General features: G+C 44.8%; 1 protein-coding gene across 1 annotated transcript; it reads right to left on the bottom strand.

Moving 5' to 3' along the window:
- Positions 1 to 7320: 7320 nt before the first annotated feature.
- On the bottom strand, positions 7321 to 8070 carry LOC140203981 (transmembrane protein 74). The gene has a single exon (XM_072270224.1). It carries the CDS (start codon positions 8068 to 8070, stop codon positions 7321 to 7323), a length of 750 nt encoding a protein of 249 aa, XP_072126325.1.
- Between the last annotated feature and the right edge of the window lie 16757 nt (positions 8071 to 24827).

The raw sequence follows: 24827 nt of genomic DNA, 5'->3' as shown, positions 1-24827 counted from the left end.
GGCACATATTTCCTTTTTTATCCCTAATTAGTCCTACCCTCACTCTGATCATCCTCCAGTTCATCAAGTATGTGTAGGGTGCCTTGGAGTTTTCTTTCATTCAGCCTTTTCACGCCACCTTTTATCTCTCCTAAGTCCATTATTAAGCTCATTCCTGGCTACCCTGTTATTCTCTAGAGCCCTGTCTGATCCTTGCTTCCTAAACCTTAATAATGCTTCTTTCTTCATCTTGACTAGATGCTCCACATCTCTTGTCAATCATGCTTCCTTCAGCCTACTATCCTTTCCCAGAGCGAGTGAGAGTGAGAAGTGAGAGAGAGAGTGAGAGTGTGTGTGTGTGTGAGTGAGAGAGAGAGAGAGTGAGAGTGTGTGTGTGTGTGTGAGAGAGAGAGAGAGAGAGAGGGGGGGGGGAGGGAGGATTCTGGCTAATTGGGACACATCAGGGTCAATTCATTTCAGCCCAATTAAGCAGCTGTCCCAAATAACTGAAGTTTCATGGAAATATTTGAAAACATATAAAAAAGACAAACTACCATTTAACCGTATAACAAGTTATGTATTTAAATGAAATATAGAACAAATTAGAACACTAATGATACTACTACAGTACTATAGAACTAGTTCCTAATAGATACTGATGGAGGAATTTATCCCGTGTGCGTTGCTGTGTTCTTTTAATTCACTGTAAATGAACAAAATCAGTGCAGCGACTTAGTTCAGATCCTTGGTTCAGGTCCTTGCTTAGGCAGGAGTTGATTCTGACCCTTACCAACCTCAAAGCATTCTCTAAACAATCCCCTCATTTCCATTGTGAATTTCCCAGCATATCTGTTTAAAACCATGAGCATCTGCGGACGCTGGAGATCCAAAGCAACACACACAAAATGCTGGAGGAACTCAGCAGGCCAGGCAGCATCTATGGAAAAGAGTAAACAGGCGCCGTTTCAGGCCGAGGCCCTTCATCAGGACTGGAAAGGAAGGGGAGACGTCAGAGCGAGAAGGTGGAGGGAGGGGAGGAAGGAGTGCAAGGTGGCAGGTGATAGGTGAAACTAGGAGAAGGGGAGGGGGTGAACTAGATTGGTGACAGAGATGAAGGGCTGGAGAAGGAGGAATCTGATAAAAGAGAACAGAAGGCCCTGGAAGAAGGGAAGGGGGAGGAGCACCAGCGGGAGGTGTTGGGCAGGTAAGGAGATAAGGTGAGAGAGGGAAACAGGAACTGGGGAAGTGAGGGCATTACTGGAAGTTCAAAATATCGACATTCATGCCATCAGGTCGGAGGCTACCCAGACAGAATATAAGGTGCTTCTCCTCCAACCTGAGTGTGGCCACATCACGGCAGTAGAGAAGGCCATGGACTGGCCCATCAGAATGGGAATGGGATGCAGAATTGAAATAGGTGGCTACAGGAAGATCCTGCTTTTTTTGGTGGATGGAGCGTCGTTGCTTGGCGAAGCAGTCCTCCAATCTACGTTGGGTCTCACCAATTTATAGGAGGCCACACTGGGAGCATTGGATACAATAGATGACCCTGACAGACTCACAGATGAAGTGTCACCCCACCTGGAAGGACTGTTTGGGGCCCTGAATGGTAGTAAGGGAGGAGGTGTAGGGGCAGATGTAGCATTTGTTCCGCTTGCAAGGATAAGTATCAGGAGGGAGATCAGCGCAGATGGACGAGCGGACAAGGGAGTAGCATAGGGAGTGATCCTGTGGAAAGCAGAAAGTGAGGGCAGGGAAAGATGTACTTGGTGGTGGGATCCCGTTGAAGATGGCGGAAGAATTATGTGCTGTGTGCAGAGGTTAGTGGGGTGGTAGGTGAAGTCAAGAGGAACCTATCCCTGTTGTGGTGATGGGAGGATGGGATGAGGGCAGACATGCATGAAATGGAAGAGATGTGGGTGAGGGCATCATTGGTGGTGAAGGGAAGCCTCTTTCTTTGAAGAAGGTGGACATCTCATTAGCTCTGGAATGAAAAGCCTCACCCTGAGAGCAGATGTGCGGAGACAGAAGATCTGAGAAGATGGGATGGTATTTTTACAAGTTACAAAATGGGATGAGGTAAAATTTAGGTAGCTATAAGAATCAGTGGGTTTATAAAAGATATCAGTAGATAGACTGTCTTCAGAGATGGAGGCAGAAGGACAGAGAGAGAAAGGCAAGGGAGGTGTCAGAAATGGACCAAGTAAATTTGAGGGTGTAAGCTGGAGGCAAAGTTATTGAAGTCAATGAGCTCAGCATGGGTGCAGGAAGCAGCACTAATGCACTCGTCGATGTAGCATAGGGAGAGTTGGGGAGCAATACCGGTGTAGGATTGGAACATGAACAGTTCCACATAGCCAACAAAAAGGCAGACATAGCCGGGACCCATGGCTATACCTTTGGTTTGGAGGAAGAGGGAGGAGCTGAAGGAGAAATTATTGAGACTAAGGAACAATTCCACCAGACGGATGAGAGCTGTGTTGGATGGGAACTGGGATTTTTGTCCAGAAAGAAGCAAAGAGCTTTAAAGGCCTCCTGATGGAGGATAGAGGTGTATAGGTGTAGGCCATACTTAGTGAAAATGAGACGATCAGGCCAGGGATTTTAAAGTCATTGAAAAGATGAAGAGCATGTGAAGTGTCACGGATGTAGGTGGGAAGGGACTGAACCCAGGGGATGAAACCTGCCTGTCCAGTTAGACACATTGTTTCTGCTTGTCCCTACCCCTTATATCTGCATACCTTGGCTCTGTTTTATGCCCCCTGGTTCACAGCCTTCCTACTTACATCTACGATACTTCTCACGCTCATGATCTTTTCAATGTCTCAGTAGATGATTCCTCAATAACTTCCTCCCTTTCTGCAGCTGTGATCCTATCCCTGATTAGCAATGCCACATCCCAACTTTTTTACCTCCCTTCTTGTTCTTTTTACAACATCTAACACCCGGAGCATTGAGCAGACATTCCTGCCCTTGTGACACTATCCTATGCAGCCATGTTACTATTTTCAAGGAGCTATGAATATGCACACCAAGGTCCATCTTTAGATGTACCTTCACATCTTTAGATGCATTCCTAAGGTCCCTGCCATTTGCTGTATATGTTCTCCCCCTTAATCCCCTTAATCATTATTGACCTCCCAAAATGAATTACCTCATACTTGGCTGGATTAAACTGCATCTGCCATTGTTCTGCCCAACTTTCCAATCTCTCTCTGCATCCTTTCACAACCTTCCTCACTATCTACAACTTCATTTTTGTGTCATCAGCAAACTTACTAATTAGACCATTCTTACCCAGGTTACTTAAACATATGCCACAGATCACAACACTGATTCCTATGGTACAGCACAGGTTACAGACTTCCAGTCAGACACACTTCCTTGGACCACTACCCTCAGCCCCTTATCACCAAACCAATTTTGGATCCAGTTTGTCAACACTCTACAGATCCCATGTGCCCTCACCTCTGAACCACCCTACTGTATAGTACTTATTAAATCAAGATAGGTAATGTCTATCATTCCCCTTAGGTGCTTTCACATCCCAAAGGTTTCTGGCTGGATAGGTGTTCACTAAAATGACCACAAGTGCTGCTGGGTGTTAGGACGGAGTTCATCAGTGCATGGCAGAGAATAGGTTCCGGGGAATTAAGCTGGGGAATGGAATTCTTCTTAGTGACAGAAGAGATTCTCAATAGCCTGTTCCTATTCATAACTAAATGTGAATGTTAAAAATTTAAAGAGTGAATATCTATAGTTGAAAGCTGATATTAAAGTAATGAGTAAGTTATTGCAAGGTAGCATTTTTGTCTGAAACTCAGAAACTGGTAGCTCCTGCTGATCGTGCAACAGATATCTAAAATAGTTCAACATTGGAATAATACAGACCACCATATGTAGCCCATTATGAAAGGGACAAGTGGGGACTGTCAGTTTATTTGATGTATTATTCATAGCTGCAGTTTCGTACAATGCAATTTAGATATCAAAGTGATGAAAAGATGCTGACTGGCAGAATATCCCATCGCATTACCCACAGAAGGGACGGATTGAGCATCTGTTGGTGTTGTAAAGCAATGTGCATATGATGTTAAGACAATCCTTCATAAGACCTCAGTGTTGTGCTTGTGAATTTGTTTATAAAATATCATGCATATTTTGTAAAACAAGCAGTAAATTTATTAGCTATTCTTTAGCTATGAAAATGGACAGACGATGTTTTGTAGTGTTTAAAACACTTTGAAATTATTGAAAATACTGAAGAATTGTTTAAAATTGATCTATTTCTATTCAGTATAGCCATATTATGATTGGAGGTAAACACTAGAGAGAAGGTATCCAGGCTTTTATCTCCATTAAACAACATAGTTCTCCATAAGTATAGAAGATGCTTCTGTAAGCAGTTTAGAATGTTTTACTTCAGTGTTCATTACAATATTAAACATGGCTCAGTGGATTGCTGTAGCCTTTGAGTTAAAAAAAGGTCATGGGTCAAGCCCCTCTCCAGGGGCATGAAGTGTTCCATGCTGACCTCCCAACTCTAAGACAAGGTTCAATATCAGGAACTGTCTTCTGCCTTGAATGGATGTGAAAACCCCCAGCAATTGTGCTCTCTCTGTGTCCCTGCCGATGCCATACCTTGTTCAACAGGTTAAGTTGGTTTACCTAGCTTTTAAAATTTAGGTGTTTATGGGATCTTCCTGTGCTCTAATGGAGTGTCACATTACAGTTAACCAGTCTGGCTGTATTTCCTATAACTTTGCCGAATTTGTATGTGTGTTATTAGCTGGAATATATTCAGTTATGCTCTGAGAACATAAAATGTAAGTCCTTCATTATTAGAAATTTTGCCTGAAGCTATTACTCTGATTGTAAAGCAGTGGATTTAAAATGCAGAACTCTGAAATCTAACTACAGTACTGCACATTGTTTATGTGTGTGGCCACAATATGTTTAATAATGCCTGGTGAAATGTAACTATTACTGTTTTGATAATACCTTGAATGCAATTGAAAATTCATTTTATTTTAATCATTATTTTCATTAAACATTTGAACATGTCATTACAATAAATAGGATTCAATTAATAAGGCATTAAATATTTGCATTAAATATGTTGAAATACAATAAATACTTGAGCATAATGTAATAAAAATGCTCATCACGGTTCATTTTTCAAAACTGAAATAGGGTTATGGATCCCTTATAATTATGAAGGGCTTGTATAAATCACTTGTCAACACACAACCTGTGGTACAGAGACAGATGCTGACCATGACCTTCATAGTCTAGAAATCACACATACTTCAAACCTGATTCACTCCTCAAATCACGTCATTAAGGAAGTAAATATTTTACTCAGGAGTACTGGTTTAGCTGTCCTTGGCGGAGGAACTACAGGGTCAGGGCAATGGAGAAAGAGGGAATCCTTTGCTCTGACATTAAGGGAACGAGGGGTGAGGCTGTTGATCCACTCTGCTTGTTGTGGCCCAGGAGCTGCACTGCGAGGAGTTAGGGAATGTACACAAGGTGATTAAAAAGGAATTAGACCAGGTTCAAAAAGCATCTCGTCAGTGCGAGGGTGTAATGAAATGTGTCTTGAGGTTTTTATATAATATTGTTCCTGCTCCTTATTGCTATTCTCCTTTTAGGAACCTAACACATGCTACTCAGATTCCTCTGTTAAAGGAGCAATGCAAGATTATCTCGGTACCCTTTCCAGAGCCCATATCATTGGCAGGCCTGCTTAAGGGACATGAACAATCTTTGGAGGGAATCAGACCAAAACAGAATGAGAATGGATACTTGCCTACAACAGTTCCCCATTGTGAATGTTAACCTTCTTCCATGTTTACATTCACTTAATGAATGCCATGTTTCACAATAGAAGATGTCTCATTTGATAGAGTAAAGATTATGGAGAATGTGTGTTGCTGGACATCGGTTTGCATTTTGGAAACAAATACGTATTATTTTTACAAACAAATGTAATTAAAGAAACATGTTGTTCAAAACAAAGAACTCTGAAGTAGAAACTTAATTTAAAAATGAAATAACATAGGAGTTGAACAACTCTGCTCAGCTGACAATGTTTTTCAGGGGTAAGGTTGTGTAACTTACTGTATCTCTATAAAATACAATCAGGTGTGTTAGAGATCTCATTTAGTATTAGTTGCAGCTATGGTGGACTGGGATAAATTAACCTGCAGTTAATTCACTGAAGGGCCTACACAGACATGTGGTTCCAAATTGCTCAAGTTATTGCACAACTTGGAGAAACAGAAATGGAGCCTGGAACAGTATAGAAGAATATTACAACAGATAGGAAGCCATTCAGTCTAACAGACTCATACTGGCTCTGTGGATGATCTGTCCAAGGCTTTCTATCACTAAGTAAGCATTTAACCTTAAACCATCTTTTCTTCTGTAAATCAGGTGTCAGAAAGTTATTGATTTTCAGTTCAATTAGAACAAGGCAGCAAAGTGAAGTGACTGTAGGTTGGGAACTGGGAGGAAATGGGTCACCAGGACCCACATTGAATCCTAAACTCATCTGTTCTACCCAAGATGTTGACTGCCTTGCCAAATGTTCTCACTTCTGATTTTATAGGAAACAGTAATAAATCAATTGTCCAGACAAACAAGAAGAGAGAAAAAATCGTTTCAACCAAACAACGGAAGAGTTTAATTTGGAGTCAGCCATGCGTGAGTTTGGAAGGCTGATTTGTGAGCTCACCAAGTTGTTTAAAATTCTAACCCCTGTTATTGTTAAAACAGAAACGTTATTTTTTTCTGGCAGGGGAGTATAAAACTAGAGCCAGGCCGTTCTGGGGCAGTAACGGGAGAGTGCAGATTTTCCGGGGAAGGACATCATTATTAGGTTGTAGTTTATGGAGATCGATTGATTTTATTTAACGAGATGACATGTTTGTGAAACAAACATAAGGCAGGAACTGGAGATCTAGTGCATATCACTGATGATGGAACAAATTTGAGGGACTGAGTGACCTCCACCCTTTCCTGTGTTCTAATAAATAGATGAAAGCCGTGAACCAACAGGAACATGTTATGTAGGAGGAGAAATGGATTACTGAATTTGTAATTTGTTTCCAAGTTCGCAAATGCTAGAATGCTGATTCTCAGGCAGACCTGAAGTGGCCGAGGAGCATTTGCTATATCTACTCGTCAGGCAACGGGACAAAGTGGAGATTGCTTGGGAATTGCACGTTCTCTGTCCTTTGCAGAGGAGGGGTCTGGGCAGTTTGATTGTTTTTTTCCGACTGTTTTAAAGTTGTACCTTGTGTAAAGAACGAGTTTAGGACCCACCGCACCATACCATTAGTCGTTAGTAATCATCTCCTCTGCTCCCAGTGAAAATCGATGGCTGGGGGAGCTCAGGCGGAAGTTGAAGGATCCATAGATCTTCCCCGACCTGCCAGCCAATGAGAACCTCTGGCGCCGGTACAACTCGCCTTTGCAGATGGATATCATCAGCAAGGTGGAGAGCAGCATCCCGCCGAGAGTGAGGAGTCCAAGGCCAGCGATCACACACCTGTCCAGGTGAGCTCCCACGCGGGCACTCTGCCGCTGCAATTGCTCCATTTCCCGGGCTGAAACACTGTCCGGATCCACGCTCACATCCCGGGGGATGACGTAGGATATGATGACCAGACTGATGCCACTACAGAGAAAGAGCAGGGCGCTGATGAAGCCGTAGTCCACTGGGGAGTCGGAGAGATCGGGCGAGATGTCCTCGGAGAGAGACGAGAGTTCTCGCAGCTCATCGGGTGCCGATCTGCCGTCGCCACAGGCGCCTTGGTAACACGGAGGGCTGCAGCTTCCGTCCGACAGCGGGGAACACGCGCGCTGGAGATTGACATTTTCATCAATGTAGGAGAAGGAAGTTTCCAGTTGCTGGTGACAGCATACCTTGGAGTCCGGGCGCTCCGCTTTAAAGCCGGCACTCTGCATCGGCGCTGTCCCAGGTGCTGAACTGGAGACCGGGCCATGGATACCCCAGCTTAGTTCCTTCCAATGTCCAGAGTGAGCCCGGTCTTCGCCCAGAAACACCAGCTCCACTGAAGTCATGATCTCCCTCAATGCCTCCCTTCTCTCACTCGCAGAGAGCGTTCTTTAAGCCATCTCCGAAAACTGCACTTTATGCACACTGAGCCGCGGCTCGCCGTGCAGTGGACAAGGAATCGCCTAGTGCCACTGCCCCTCCGTGCCACTAAAAGTCAACAAGCCGCGTCCCACATCTCCACCGTAATGTTGTCTGTAAATCACTTCGTCTTGGGGAAATGCATTTCACTATCCGTCTGTAGACTCCGACAATTGTCAATATGCCGATCCGAGACTTGCCTCTGTTGACATAAAGGACACATTCGCTGAAACGACGGACCGGTAGGGCGGTCACTCTACACAAGTGCTTCGGTGCACTATGAACACGCGAGTTCCAGCCCGCGATCCGCACACCCCATTGAATGCGGACAGTTAACGTCGTTAAATTTTGCACCAAGATCGCGGCAATGTTTGCAGAAAACAATAGCTCCTACGCTCTCACCCCCACAGTCAGACCCACCTCACACCCCGCCCACTTCACGTATAACCCCACACTCCAGCCTCTCACACCTCGCCTACCTCAGTTACTACCCAACACTCTACCCCTTCACACCTCGCCACCTCGCTTACTACCCCACACTCCAACCTCCTCACACCTCGCCCACCTCACTGAAAACTCCACGACCCCATGCATTCACTCCACTATCACCACCCGCATCTTCCTCCAACTGTCAACCCCAGCTCCCATGCCCCAGGGCGACGCCTCTGCAAATGATTTACAACAGCTTCAGAAGCACAGAATCAAATTAATCCAACCTAGCAGATGGCGAGGTCCCATCCACTTAAATCGCGTGCTTTAATTAGCTGGGTTTCTGACGCCGGCTTGGAAAGAAGCCAGAGAATTTGAACAGTGAACTTTCTCCCTGAACAATCTCCCTGTCAAAGCGATAAACTTCAGTAATCGCTTTCAAACCAACGTCCAACAGTGTCCCGAGCCAGCGACCCGTCGCCGGCACACTCGGCGCGAAGATGCTCGACTTGGCTGTACAGGAGCTGACCGCCTCCGTAGAACAGATAAGAGTGAACGAATCTTGAACTGGCACTGACCACACGAACGTATCAGAATGTAAACAAGCCCCTTCATTTTTTTATTCCTGCAGACATTGCCCCGACGTACCTTCCTCGGCTCCCGAGTTTCGTCGCTCAGGGCGCACTCTGCACGGTGTGGTGAAGGCGAGCCGGACTTTGACCGAGAGCAGTGCTCGCACGGGTTCCGCCACTCCTCGGAGCTGCTGATGTGTCAGTCCTGCGGATCGCAGCGGAAGCTCGGGACTCGCATCTCCACCGGGCGGAGGACTCTGGGAACTAGAGTCTCAGCATCCGATCGAGAGTATTTTCTCGCACTCTACCGTCTGCACAGTGAACAGCACCTGAGGCTGGAGCCCCGCAAGGAAACGGCTTTCACAACCCGACTGCATTCAGATTAAACAACGTATAAAGTCATCGATTAAGGGGGAGAACAATTTGTGTTTTTTTTTACAGAGCGTCTTTCAGCCCAAAGCGTAGTATCTTAATAGAGCCTGGTCACTGTTCAGTTTGTCACATTAGACCCCACACCAAAGTTATAACATTCTGTGTTCATCTTAATGGTCGGCTGTGAGGAGAACTACGGACATACGTATGGTCTGCTGAGGGGCTGGGAAGTGGAAGAGTATTATCTTAAAATGGGAACGGAGCGTTATCCCCAATACAAAGGGCCACTCTAACAGCACCGGTCGAAAAGTGTTCGACCGGTCGACAGCGTTAACGTTTCTGGTTGACGGCCCGTCGACTCCACATTTCAGAACCACAAGATGGGCCTGAAACGTTAACTCGATTTCTCTCTCCGCGGGCGCTGGCCGACCTTCTGTTTTTTTTTCTCCTCCGGCTTTCTCGCTTTTTGTTGCGGTTTTCCAGCATCTGCAGTCTTGTTTCGCATTAAAAGTGCGTCGCTTCCTTGGAAATGCCTGGCAGATTTCCGACGGGGTGGGGGTTAGTTTGGCTTACTGGGAGATGGGTGTTCATCGCATTAAGTCGATCGGCAAATTATTATAAAAGCCCAAAATTAAATGCTGATGCTGGAAATCTGAAATAAGAAGGAGAAGGACACGGAGATGTCATTTCAAGTCCGGGACTCTTCATCAGACCTTCTGATACCTCGGCGTGTTTCAAATAAGCATCGTTAAGTAATTATAACTTCAGGTGAACGCATATCGGAAACAGCACCAAAAAGAACCTCTAGTGCTGGTACATCTCTTCCTCCATGTCCCAGCTCCCGCCACGACGCCGAAGGAATTGTGTGTGTGTGTGTGTGTGTGTGTGTGTGTGTGTGTTTGTGTGTGTGTGTAAATTTCAGATTGGAGAGGACTTAGTGTGTCCACAACACGGTCGCATCAATAATGACGACACGCGGCGAAATTACTTTAGTTGCTATGGTGTCTGTTTACAGGAACTCATGACAGACGCGGTGCTACTTCCCCATGCGCTCCTTCCACGCTGTTGTGTTGGAGGCCTTGGGCAGTAATTCGGTCCCTGGTTACTCAAGCGCCGGATGTTAACTGCAGCTGGTTTCTCTACTCCTCTCTCTCTCTCTCTGCGTGCGTGAGGAGTGGAGCGAGGAATGTGGGTGTATGGGGGTAAGGGGGACGGTGGTGGATAGCAGCCCCAGAACGAAGGGCGCCCCCCGAGTTAAATCTCACCCCACGTAGCAGATGTGAGAACGGCGAGACGGAGCCAACGGGGGTCACTGGAGCACCTGTTGCTGGGGGCGAGAGGAACGACCATTTAAACCGACCCGGTGGTCGGACAAAGCTCCGTGTCCGCGCGATTCGGAATCCGGTGGTTCGGGCAGACGGAGCGGGACGCACCTCTCCCAAACACTGACGATCGCTCTCCAAGTTCCCCCTCACTTCTCCCCCGGGGAGACCCATTTACCGCGTGTGCCGCCACGGGACTGCCTCTTCATGTTTTATGATCTACCCGACCCAAGGGGCGCTGGTTAGCGTGAATCACCGCGGATTCCTTGGAGAAATTTAATCTACGTCTCTCAGTGTTATTCATCGCTCCTGTTGCCGCTGTAGCCACGCCGCGTCAATTCCTTCCCTATGGAAACCAGAGAAGAAAGAAAGAGGGTAGATAGTCGAAGGTCGAGGGAGAGGGCGGTCGCAGTGTAGGGTAGATTGTCAGAGTGGGTGACCAGGATCAAGGTAGATAGAGTCTCAGTCTAGCGAGACAGACTTTCACTCAAGGTGGAAAATCTAATGCTGTAATAGAGAATATTAATGCAAAGAATATCATGGACGAAACGAATATCTAACGAGGATGTCATGAACAGAGCAAACACAAAAAAGGAAATAATGTATGGGATCATGAAAAGGCAACGTAACTTCATTGGACATGTGATTAGGAAAGAGGAGTTAGAATGCACGGTAATTATGGGAAAGATTAAAGGGAAGAAAGCAAGAGGAAGACAAAGACAAATGATGATGGAGACAGCAGCCAGAGAACTGGAAGTGAATACCAATGAATTGATCCACTTCACCTGAAACAGGAGTGTGTGGGCCGTGGCAGTCAAAGCTCAAACCTGATGATGATGATGATGATGATGAAGAATAGAGACTATCGCTTTAGGCTGCTGAGAAAGGGTAAGTTTAAAGGAGACTGTAGACATTTTTTTTGGTCTGGATTCTTTTTAGACATTGGGTAGTATGAATGCGGAGACACCAGTGGAAGGAACGCACTGCCGGCAAAGTGCTGGATGCAGACACAACAGTAACGCTAAAGTGGCACATGAACAGGAATGGAGGAGTATGGACCACGTGCGGGCAGATCGTATTAATTTGGATAGGCAACATGGTCTGCAGGGACGCGGTGAACCGGAAGGCTGTTCGAGTGCTGTACCGTTCTATATAGGAAGGAAGGGATAAGGAAAGGGACTGTTGCTGGGGAGAGGGTGAACCTCTTCAGCAACAACGTCCTGAGACATAGGGTGAGCTAATAGGCCTTAAGAGCTAATGGGTGGACTGAGCCAGTCTTTGGGGGTCAACTTGGAGATTTTTAACAGACCCTGCATGAGCTTGATGGGTCGAGTGGCCTGCTGAGAAGTTGCACTGAAGTGAATAAAGAATTATGACCCTTGGACTCTTGATGCACTGAGCTCCTCCAGCAGAAATGTTTGCTGCTCCGGAGTCCCTGAGATTTAGGTCTATACTACTGAACTGCTCCTAGACAGTAATAACCTTTTGTCAAGGTGTGTACTGACAGATGACTAAAACCAGGTGTGGATGAGCAACAGACTCCTCCCATGTAGAGATGGAAACAAGAGTTAGTTCATAGGAATTCCAAGAGAACATCAGTGGCTTGACAGGGCAACACCATGAAGTAAATCATTCTCAAAACACAAGGACCCCACAATAAGCACTAATGGGGAGTCTGCTTTAAAAAAATCAAAGTATGTAGAAAACCCATGCCAGTCAAGATAAACTTAACAAGGTTAAACACAAGGACTTACTGACTCTAGAAAAGACAACAATTAGCAATCTCAGGTGCACCTGTCCACTGAGCTCACGACAATTTCTATAAATCATGGGATTAAGGTGCTTTCAGAACAGAGCCAGGATTTATTGCCAATGTAGTGACCTTGAACTCTCAGTTACTTATCAATTTAATTTTCTTTCTGATTCCACTCTGGTGTATCTCTATGTGGCCTACCATCTGTTGTAACAAGTTCCAAGGCAAATTAAGAGTCAAGATTTAATTCATGATCTCTGATACCTGTATTAGAACTAGCCAGGACTAATGGAGGGCAAACACATATGAGGTGTTGGAGGAGCAACACCTCATATACCATCTAGGTATGTCCGTGCATGGCCTCCTCTATTGCCATGATGAGGCTAAACTCAGGTTGGAGGAGCAACACCTCATATACCATCTAGGTAGCCTCCAGCCCCTTGGTGTGAAGATTCAATTCCGGCAATACCCTCCCCCTCCCTTCCCCATCCCAGTTTCACTCTGCCCCCCCCCCTCAGCTGCCTACTACCTCCCTCATGGTTCCGCCTCCTTCTACTACCCTTTCCCCTATTCCTTCTTCACCTTTCCTGCCTATCACCTCCCTGCTTCCCCTTCCCCACCCTTTTATCTTTCCCCTTACTGGTTTTTCACCTGGAACCTACCAGCCTTCTCCTTCCCACCCTCCCCCCACCTTCTTTATAGGGCCTCTGCCCCTTCCCTCTTCAGTCCTGACGGAGGGTTCCAGCCCAAAATGTTGACTGATCGTTTCCGCGGATGCTGCCTGACCTGCTGAGCTCCTCCAGCGTGTTGTGACTGATGGAGGGCATCAGTTTGCAGAATTAAGTCAGGTTTGTAGTCATTGAAGTTTAGAAAACTGAGGGGCATTCTCATTGAAACCTATCGACTTTCGGAATGCCCAGATAGAGTGGATGTAGAGAGGATGTTTCCTATAGCAGGGGAGTTGAGAACTAGAGGGCACAGCCTCAGAATAGAGGCATGTACATTTAGAACGGAGATGAAAAGGAATTTGTTTAGCCAGAGGGTGGTGAGTCTGTGGTGAGACAGCTGTGGAGGCCAACTCAGAGTATATTTAAAGCAGAGGTTGATAAGTTCTTGATTAGTAAGGGTGTCAATGGTTGCAAGGAAGGCAAGAGAATGGATAATAAATCAGTCATGGTGGAATGGCAGGGCAGACTAGATGGGCTGAATGGCCTAACTTTGCTCCTGCCTTATGATCTGTTTTTCTCTTTCCGCAGACACTGAGTGATTCACTGTAATAAACATAGAAATTGTTGAAAACGCAATGAGTAGGCCAGCATCTCTGGGAAGAGGAACAGAGCTGATGTACCAGGTTCAAGATCTTTCATCAGACCTGATCCATAGGGAAATTCCAGCATTCTCCTTTTGGTATTAGGTTTCTGCAGGAACTCTGATGTACACCTCACAACTTTACATGCCCCTCTGTGTGTGTCCTCACTCGCTACCTCTAACAGCCTTGTTGACCTAATAAACTAGACAGCTTCATGTTAACAAAGCAACCCTGCCTCATTCTTTGTTGGCTCTGCTGGTAAGAGATGGAATTGCATCTTTAGAAAGAGGTGACATACAGTCAGTAAATGTGGACTCTTTGTGGGTGGAGTTAAGAAAATGCAAGGGGAAAATGTTGTTATGGGAATCATTTTTAGGCCTCCAAATAGTAGGCAAAGTGTGGGTTGAGATTGCAAAGGGAGCTGGAAAAAGCATGTAATAAGGGTAATGTCACAATTGTAATGGGGGACTTCAATACACAAGGGGTTTGGGAAAATCAGGTTGGTGCCAGATCACAAGGGAGGGAATTTGTTGAATACCAACAAGATGACTTTTTAGAGCAGCTGATGCTTGCGCCTACTCGGGGAAAGGCTATCTTAGATTGGGTGTTGTGTAATAACCCAGATCTTATTAGGGAGCTTAATGTAACCAGCATGGTCTCTGTAAAAGGAAATCTTGATTGACAAATCTGTTAGAGTTCTTTGAGAAAGTAACAAACAGAGTGGTTAAAGGAAAGGCAGTGGATGTCATTAATTTGGATTTTCAGGAGGCACTCGATAAGGTGCCACGCATGATAAACAAGATGCTTATCACGATAAAATCCTATGGTGTTACAGGAAAGATACTGGCATGAATAGAGAAGTGGCTGACAGGCAGGAGGCAGTGAGTAGGAATAAAAGGGGGCCTTTTCTGGTTGGCTGCCGGTGACTAGTCGTGTTCGTCAGGGGTCAGTATTGGGACTTCTCACATTGTTTCTCAATAATTTGGATAATGGTTTTGTAGCAAAAATTTGCGAAGGTAGTTGGAGGGGTAGGTAGTGCTGAGGACGCTATGCCATTGCACCAGGACTTAGACAAATTGGAAGAATGGGCAAAAAAGTGGCAGACAGAAAACAGTGTTGGGAAATGTATGATAATGCATTTTGGTAAAAGGAACAATAGTGTGGACTATTATCTAAAAGGGGTGAAAGTTCGAACATCAGAGGAGCAGAGGGACTTAGGAGTTCTTGAACAAGACTCCCAGAAGGTTAATTTACATGTGGTAAAGAAGGCAAATGCAATGTTGGCATTTATTACAATGGGAATAGCATATAAGAGCAAGGAGATAATGCCAAGGCTTTATAAGACTCTAGGCAGGCCTCGCTTGGAGTGTTGTCAATAGTTTAGGGACTGTGTTTCAGAAAGGATGTGTTGTCATTGGAGAGAGTCCAGAGGGGATTCACAAGGATGATTCTAGGAATGAATTGTTTAACATTAAGGGAGCGTTTGGCAGCTTTGGGCCTGTACTCACTGGAATTTAGAAGAATGCAGGTAGATCTCATTGAAACCTGCTGAATGTTGAAGTGACTCGATAAGGTGGAAGTGGAGAGGATGTTGCCTCTGGGGAGGGTATCCAGAACTAAAGGTCACAGCCTCAAAATTGAGGGGTGGCCTCTTAGAATGTGGAAATTTTTTAGTCAGAGAGTGATGAATCTGTGGAATGCTCTGCCACAGACTGCAGTGGAGGCCAAGTCTGTGGGTATATTTAAGGCAGAAGTTGATAGTTTACTGATTGGTCAGGGCATCAAAGGATATGGCTAGAAGGCAGGTTATGGGGTTGAGTGGAATCCGGGATCAGCCATGATGGAATGGTGGAGCAGATTCGATGGGCTGAATTGCTTAATTCTGCTCCTATGTCTTATGGTCTTATCCAGTCAGAGACATTCCACTTGGCCTATCCAGCCATGCGCCATGTTTTCTGCAATTTAAACCTGGTTCCTCTTGTTTCTCCTTCTGCAAATGTTGTCCTTAAAAGAGGAAGTAGATACATTTTTGAAATATTGGAGAATTAGGGTGATGGGAAACTGTCAAAGGAGAAGAGACCTAGGGAAGATCAGTCATGGTCATATTGAGGGGAGGGGCAGGATTGTATGGACCCATGGCCTTCTCCAGCTCCTGTTTGCTTGTGCTCGCATTAAAACTGGAAAACACCTCTTCGTTATGGTGGCAGCACAGGGATAGCACCCACAATAAGGTTGCAACTATCAGTCGTTAGTTGGAACCGAGTTATTCAGACCAATATCAAGCAAATGAAGCCAAGCTACAAGTCAGCTGTGAGCTGATCAGACTCCCAGTTTTGTTTTGTTCACTGGTAGAGGGTGAACCGAGCTTGTCACACAGCACTGTCTTATTAAATTACATTCTACTGTACTTCACTGATCCTTCATCTCCTTGTCTGCACTGCAAAACTGACAACTTGTTCTATTGCTTTTTCCAAGTCAGTCAGTAATGGAAATGATAATCTACCTTTATACCCTAGTTATACAACGTCAAGCAAGCAGCGGATTCTGTGTAAATAGTTGAGGCTCCAAACAGAATGCCTATAGGTTTCAGAAAGAATCTAGTTGACCTGAATCATTGACTTTAATCCTCTCTCCACAGATTCTGCCCAACCTCCAGAATATTTTCAATATTTAATATTTTTATTTCAGATTTCGAAAATTTGAAGTATTTTGCTTTTAGCCTACCTCTAACAACTTGTTTCTGATCCTAGTTTTGAAAGGTATTTCCTGGATAAAAAGGAGTAATGGATAGGATAAAGAGGGTGTGGTAACTGCACTACCTCACCCCCAGGGGGAGGGAGAAAAAGCAGCAACAGGCTGATTCAATCCTAGATTATTTCACCTGTCAATGCTCAGGACAGAAGAGGCAGCTAAAATGTTGGTGCATCTGGAGTTACATATCTGACTGGATAAAACAACAGATTCCCTCCCTGGCGGTGAACAGGTAGGTTTTAACAACAATCTGATAGCTTCATGATCATGGTCCCAACTATATATTTTAATTTTCATTTAAGGTTTATTAAAATTTCAGTTCCCTAAGTGCAGCAAAGATATATGTTCTTACATATGTCTTTGGGTTCAGTATTCTAACCATTATGTTAATAACACTGCTGGCGAGACTTTGTCTCCTGCCTCAGAACCTCCAACTCCATGAACCTAAGCTCTCAGCATCACCTGAGACTGCCAGGCAGTACATGAGGGTTGCAGCACTGACAGAGGAACATCCTACAGACAGTAGAATAAACTATGATAGGCATGAAAACACCAGGCACTGTTTGGAACAGTTGGGGATTTCTCCCCAATGAAATAGGGTCAGCATTTCCTCTTTAACCACCATCAATTAAAAAGATTGTTGGTCATCACATTATCATTTACGGGATTTTGCTGTGCCCTTCTCTGCCAGACTCGTGTTGCTACAGTAAATCCTACACACAAGAGATTCTGCAGATTCTGGAAATCCAGAGCAACACACACAAAGTGCTGGAGGAACACGGCAGGTCAGGCAGCGTTTATGGAAGGTAATAAATAGTCTGCATTTCAGGCCAAGATCTGATGACCAGTCTCAGCCTGAAAGATTCACTGTTTGTTCCCTTCTATAGATGTTGCCTGAACTGCTGAGTTCCTCTAGCATTTTGTGTGTGTTGCTCCATGTCTGTAGTCCTTCCATGGCTGCATATGAGGTTGTGGAAGGAGCCATAGTAAAGAAAGTAATTTTCCCTCTTCTCCTACCAGTATTGCAAAAGGAACAGGGAGGGTAACTCTTCTGACTGGTAGAAGCTCAATGGGAAGAATGCCCACCACCACCACCCTCGCCCAAGTCATACACTGCCTTGTTCTGTGATGAAGGAGAGAGAAGCACAAGGTTGAAATAGCTGAAATGGCAGCTTTTAAGGCTCAAGTAATGAGAGATCATAAAGTGAAATAAAATATCTCAGCCATGAAATAACTCACTCAATCATTTGATTTGGATTTGTCCAACAATTATTCTGACATTGCAATAAAGAGTTACTGGGTTCCTAGTGACAGCATAAGATGGAGACTTGCCATTTATATAATTAGCACATTCCAACTAAGCCTTCTTCTCTGGGCTCAGTAGCTCTGCTTCACTGTCCATCACTCACAAATGTCAATGGCAGAGGGACAAGTTGCTCAGCCCAACCAGTCTATACTGTCAGATTTGATCCTTGTGAGTCACTTTACAAAACTGCATCACTACATGCTTGTGTTCCTCTCTCCCTCATGGCCATACCTTCAGCAGCTGCCCCAGGGAATGAGCTCCACATTCTCACTCTTCTCCTGCATTCCTATTTGTGGTACATGGTGGCTGCCTTACGTTTACATCGCATGAGTGGGAACATTATACATTTTCCTCATCAACCCCTTTCTCGTAATTTTAACAACCTCTGCTTGGTTACCCTTTGCCATACGTTTACTAAAGGAATGAACACTACATAGAACATTACAGTGCTGGAACAGACCATTCCTACTATTTGTTTTTATTTTTTAATACACCGTTTCCCTTGCTTTCATGTCCCAGTTAACAGGGTGAAGACTGAAACAGTGTATGTGTGCTCCATGGTTTGGTCCATTATCAAGTCTCTGCTTTTCACTGCTGTTCCCCCAGAATAAACCCATGGGCTTGACTCATTACATTTGCTGGCCGAACTGACTCTCATGGCACTTAGTTTTTAATCTATCTCTAACCCACTTAGACACTTGTTTTACAAGGGCATAACTTTCTTTCACCAAAACACAACATCTCCATACATTATATTGCATTCAAATGCCAGCTACTCATTGCTGCTACAAAATTTGTTCACTTCCTCTGAGACTTTGATGGTCGTTTTCCATATTATTAATATTAGCTCTCAAATTGACATCCATTCTGTGCAAAGTCCTTCATGTCTCAATTCCATGTCACTTTGTGAAACTCAGATGCTGGGGTCCTGATCCCTGTGAAATAATCTTCTGCCTCTGTGTGGTTACCATTACTCTCCACTCTGTTCTGTTTGTTGACAGCTTATTTTCCATTCTGAGTATCAAAGAATAGGGTGCTGCATCTCCATCTTCCCTCATTAGTCTATGAACCAAACTTTGGAATCGCTCAGATAACTCTGGCCTCATCCTATCAGAGACATCTCCTTTGTCTGATCTACCCCTCACCCAGCTTCTCTGCTACCTAAACCTAACTTGTTCCTTCACTTTTCCGGTTCTGATGAGGGTCTTGAACCGAACATTAACTCTGCTTCTCTTCGCACAGATGCTGCCTGTCCCACTGAGAATTTCCATCTTTTTGATTTCTATTTTGTAACAACTCTCCTCATCTTGGATGTTTTGATAAGGGTTTTCCACATGAAAGATCAAAGTTCAAGTTTAAAATAAATTTATTATCAAAGTACATATACATCATATGCTACACTGAGATTCTTTTTCTTGCAGGTATTCACAGCAGAACACAGAAATACAAAAGAATCAAGGACAAACTACACACAAACAAGCAACCTATGTGGAAAAGAAGGTAACTGCAATAAAATAATTAAATAAACAAATAAACAATACTCTAGTGCATGAGTTGCAGAGTCCTTGAAATTGAGTTGTAAGTCGTGAATCAGTTCTGATTTGAGGTGAATGAAGTTATCCCCACCGGATCAAGAGCCCGATGGTTGAGGAATAATAACTGCTCCTGAACCTGGTGGTATGGTACCTAAAAACAATGTAAATCTCTTTATATTACATGTTTTACGGTACTCCTATCTGGCCCTCCTAGTACATCCTTGTGTAATTCAATAATTAGCTGAGCATAATCATCCTTTTTATAATCTAAGTTGATAACTTTTTTATTACGTTTTTTTGGTTTCTAGATGGGTTTCTATTTACAACTGAGGGAAGATTCATTTTCTAATTAAGTGTTATATCAATATTTCATTTTCCTTCTGCTCAATCGCTTATAGGCATGGACAAAATCCACTTGGACAAAGGGTTTTATTCTCTCTTACTTCATTAACAGTTGTCTTCCCACTTTCTCTCTTAAATGCTAAATTTGGTTCTGCCTTGAAATGAGACAGGACATCTAGAAATACACCTTAAACACAAAATAAATTATAAATCAACAAAGTCACCTTGAGTCTTACACCTGTGCAGCAACACAGCTTTGCGTATTCTCAGTTAACTTCTATGCAGTGTGTATTGAGGGAGGTTGTCTTGATGACCACATACAATCAAACTCAATGCAAAGTCTCTTTGATAGAGACACCCTTCCCTCCCTCTCCCTCTCCCTCTCTCTCTCTCTCTCCCTCTCTCTAATGGACTCTCTGGCTGGTTTCCAAGTAGCTCAATGTGGAGAGAGACCAGCTTATAAATGAACACTTTATACATGACTAAAGCTTTTTAACAGCATGAATCGTTGACATTGAAACAACAGAATATGTTGAGCAGTGGTCTTCCCAGTTTTGTTAGATCTGTATACAGCTCTGATTCATGCCAACTTCTTCCCTTTGGAGAGTGCAATGTTTAAATTCTCTACTCCCCCACGGTTAGTGCAATGAACACCTTGTGGCAGGCAGACTTGTCAGTAGCCAACTCTCAATTCAAGGAAACTTGCTGCACTCACAGTCGGTGCAAAGGAAACTCACCTGAAAACAAATCTGGGGTTTCTTCTACCAGGAGCAGTAAAGGTTGTAGGAGAGTTCAAAACACTGAGCAGTTTTAAAGTGAATCAGTTTCCTGCACAAAGGGGTCAGATTGAAGGGAACTGGCAGAAGAATTGGAAGGAAGAGTGGTATGTTTTTAAGGGGTTAAGCTGCCAGTTGTGATCCATAATATGCTGCCTAAAGGAATGGTGAGAGATTCAATGGGAGCTTTCAGGAAGGTATAGAGAGGGAAATATTCAGGTCTGTGGGGGAATGAGTAGTGGATGCCTCTAACTGGAGAAACAGCTAACACAGGCTTGGTATGATGAATAACCTCCATAATTCCATAATGGAAGCAGGAAGGAAGTTAAATGGCTTGAACTCCAAGCATCTTGATGACATTAATCCCTTACCGGCCAATCATACTGAAAACCACATCATACAATGATTACCACATTCCAGTTTGAGGGATCTTGTTATGTCAAATTTGATTATGGTTCCCACATTTCAACAATAACCACACCTCAAGTAGATCTTCCAGTGCTGGGAGAGGCTGTGCGTTGACAGACGACTCACAGTAAATGAGGTCCAGCTTCAGGAGCAGCAGAGAGAGTGAAGGCACCTGTATCCATTGCATTGTATGATCTTCTCTTCTCTGGCTCTCTTCCGGTATTTCTACTGGCAATGGCCTGCCCAGCTCACCCACATAACCTCACCACCCTTTGACCCTCTCTATGGTGGCTCCACAGCAAAGTGACACAACCTAACAGTTAATAAAACCCCTTCATTCAACTTCAGTAGGCCCTAGAGTCAATAAATAGGGGTCATTAAATGCAATGCACTCCAGTCAGATGCAAGCATGCCTGTTATAGATGAGGCCAAAGTAGCTTGAAAAGCTACCAGGTGAGTCTGTATGGGCACATTCAGAAAATGTTGAATGAATAGAATAGTCTCCAAGTCAGACAGGCAGCAAACAGTTGAATGACGGACCCAGGAATACTGGAGATGGTCAGACTGGAACCATGGGCTATTCTGTCATTCATGGCATGCTCAGACATTGCTTCTGGATGTTGAGAGCAGTTGAGAAGAGCAGTAAAACCTAATGCCTGGCTGTAGAAGTCTGACAGACAGCACAGAACTCGCTTTCACTGGAAAAGCCAGCAGCACTTGAACAGCCTTACCCGGCAGAAACTCACATTCAGACTTGTAAGTCTAGGGTAGTCTGAGCTTGCAACAGACATCACATGACTCTCTTACAAGTAGCCCTCAGCTCACACAGCAGCACCAGGCATTCTGCAGTAGATACTGAAACAACAATAACAGAATCTCAGAAACTTAGTGTGGTGTACTGTTCCACTCTGGCTCTCTGTTTTCAGTCTCTCCCCTTTTTGTAAATTACTGTTCTTCATAAACTGCCAAATGCTATGAAATCTAACTGAAGCTATAACTTCCAGAAGCTAGCAACCCTCCACATGAAAACATTTCTTCCAGTTTTCTGCTTGTTCTCCCAGTTGTTTTCACCTCTGGCCATTTGCCAGATGGATTCCCTATCTTATCAAAACCATCAATTTGATAGTCATTCAGTCATCTTTGCTCAGTATCCATCCACACAATGGGAAAGATTGCTGGACCAAGAAAGACATCCTGCCATCAGCTTTCCATTACTCTATCCAAAGAAGTCTCTCCTCCCTGGGCTTGTTTTGGCAAATCTCCTCCACACACTCCCCAGGGACTTGACACTCTTCTTGAACCACCAGAAGAACTTAGATATCCTGCCTGGTGTGAAGGTAATTAGAAATACTAACCATATTATGCCAGGGAAACTGAAATATGAAGTAAGGAGATTATGCACTACAAGACTACTGTATAGGTGGAGTACTTGAGGAATGATGTTAATGCTTTGAAAGCAGTTCAGAGAAGGTTTCCTGGATTGATACCAGGAGTGCAGAGGCGGTCTCGCGAGGGATCGTTGGACAAGCTGGGTTTGTATCCACTGGAGTGCGGCAGACCGGGAGAGGCTTGGTTGAAAGATGAAACCCTGAGGGATCTTCTTAGGAGAAACAGACTTCGTGAAGAGTCAAGAGCACCTCCACAACAGACAGTATCTTTCAGGGCACGTCCCAAAGTAGCTCAGGGCCAATAAATTTTTTGCAAGTGTAGCCGCTATTGTAGGATACCAAGGAATATGAGTGCACAGCAAGATTCCACAAACTCTGCAGCAACGATAGCCTAACAAAGTTTTGGTGACATTGGTGAAGAGAATTTTTTAATGGCCTCGGAACACTAGGTTGAGGTCTGCCGCGCTGAGGACGTTTCTTCTTCCCTGATGAGGCGGAGATCTGTTCACATTTAAAAAGCCGCAAATCCCCTCCGACTATGCAGCATGTCCCCGGCGCCTGCCCCGCCCTCCGTCCGCGCACTGGTGAGGCAGCGCCCGTGGAGAGCTGGTGATGAGGGTCGATGAGACTCAAGCAGGAGGACGGTCCCAGCAGACGCAGTTCTTTGGGGTTTTGAGAAATCTGCTCAGAAACTGTCTGAGTATTCGCAAGGACCAGGGACCAGCTTTCCATGGACTCTGAGACGGGGTCTGAGCGATAAGATGAACTCTTGGCCTCACAATCTACCTCATAATGGTCTTGCACCTTATTGCCTGCTTGCACTTTCTCTGTAAATGCATTCCGCTGTTGATTTCCTTTTGTTACTGCCTCAATGTACTGATGTGATGAAATGATCGGTATTGGACGGAACGCAAATCAACATGCGGCAATGATAAACTAATTGACCAATTTAGATTTGATTTGCGATATAATCGGGCCATGGGACATCACCACCCACAGCCCGAGCAGGCACAATCTCTCCCTGTACTGTAATTCTCTCGTATCACCTCAGCCCCTCACCTGTAGAGTCCACCAACCCTTCGAGCGTCCCGAACGTTGCGACGGGGGTCGAGGCCGTTACCGCCGCCGGGCGAGCTGTTCATTAATGAGGCATGAAGTTAATTCAGTGCACAACTCCTGCTGTGTTTCATCTGGGTAAATGCAAATTAATCTAATTGGAATGATGAGGATTTTACTGGTCGGAACAGTTTTAACAGAGATCGGGCAATTACTCCGGTTACTGACGCGGAACTGTTGCTTAGGGAAACCTTCGCAGACAGTCTGTATCATTGTCAGTTGAGGCCAGTTTGAATCAGCCTTACACACCGAATAGGCGAGGGTGATAAAACATGGGGTAAACAGTCGGCGATCACCGCTCTCCAACCCTTGGCCGACCCGACCCACTCATTCAGAAGGAACGAATCCGGCCGAGAGAAAGTGGCACTTCTGGTGTAAATAAACTAGCAATTCACAGACACAACGACGGTGAAAATCTAAGTCCCCCCCCCCCCCCCTGTATTTTTGCCTTTAATTCAACAGGTCAGAAGGGAAAACAAGCTTAATCCATGCTCCGGTCAAAGGTTTCAGAGGTGAAACGTTGACCCAGTTTCTCGCCATAGATGCTGCCCGACCTGCGAAGTGTTTCCATCGCCCGTTTCACCAATAGTGCGCATTGACAGAGTGGGCCAGTAAACCTGTTGTGTCTCTATCGCGGCGCCAAACCCCTCGAAAAGCTCCCTCTTTCTTAAGAAGCCTCGTTCCTTCAGATTTTAATTTTAGTTTTTAGACATTCAAAATATTGCTTTCAATTTCAGCCTAGCTTATCTAAACACAAAAATGATTGTACTGTGTTAAGATGTGGAGATCCCAGTCCCCGAGTTTTCCGCGTTGATGATTCCAGTACTGATCCGCTGTGTTTCTCCAGTCATTCCTGTGTTGCTCTCACGAGAAAGCCCCAAACTCGGCGATCCGGGCACAGCTACTTCGCCTCCCCCGTCGGATTTCCGAATGATGCATGAACTCCTTATTCATTTTCACTTGCATGACCTATTGTCCCGTGAAAATCTTCACGTCGTACGTCAGCGACAGTAAATCTGATTCTGATTCTGACTGGGTTTTGAACTTCTGGCTGGTTCATTTCCACATCGAAGTGCGTCGGCTCTGAATGGCGAATTCATCCCACAGCGAGGTCTCAGCGTTTCTGGTGAAAACAGTTTTATGTTATTAGTTACAGTAACTGGTGCAAGCCCAAGAAGGCCCGGAGGTGGGAGGAGAGGCTGATGTGATCCTGTCCCTCAACACCAAACCCATAGACCGGCATTGTTACCCACTCCCAAAAAACTGTTTTAGTCATCCCAGGTCAGGTTTGTGGGTCCAGCCCTC

Source organism: Mobula birostris, chromosome 1, assembly GCF_030028105.1.
Source record: "Mobula birostris isolate sMobBir1 chromosome 1, sMobBir1.hap1, whole genome shotgun sequence".
Lineage (NCBI taxonomy): Eukaryota > Metazoa > Chordata > Chondrichthyes > Myliobatiformes > Myliobatidae > Mobula > Mobula birostris.
Note: the sequence above shows the minus strand (reverse complement) of the source record. Positions and strands in the feature narration are given on the sequence as shown.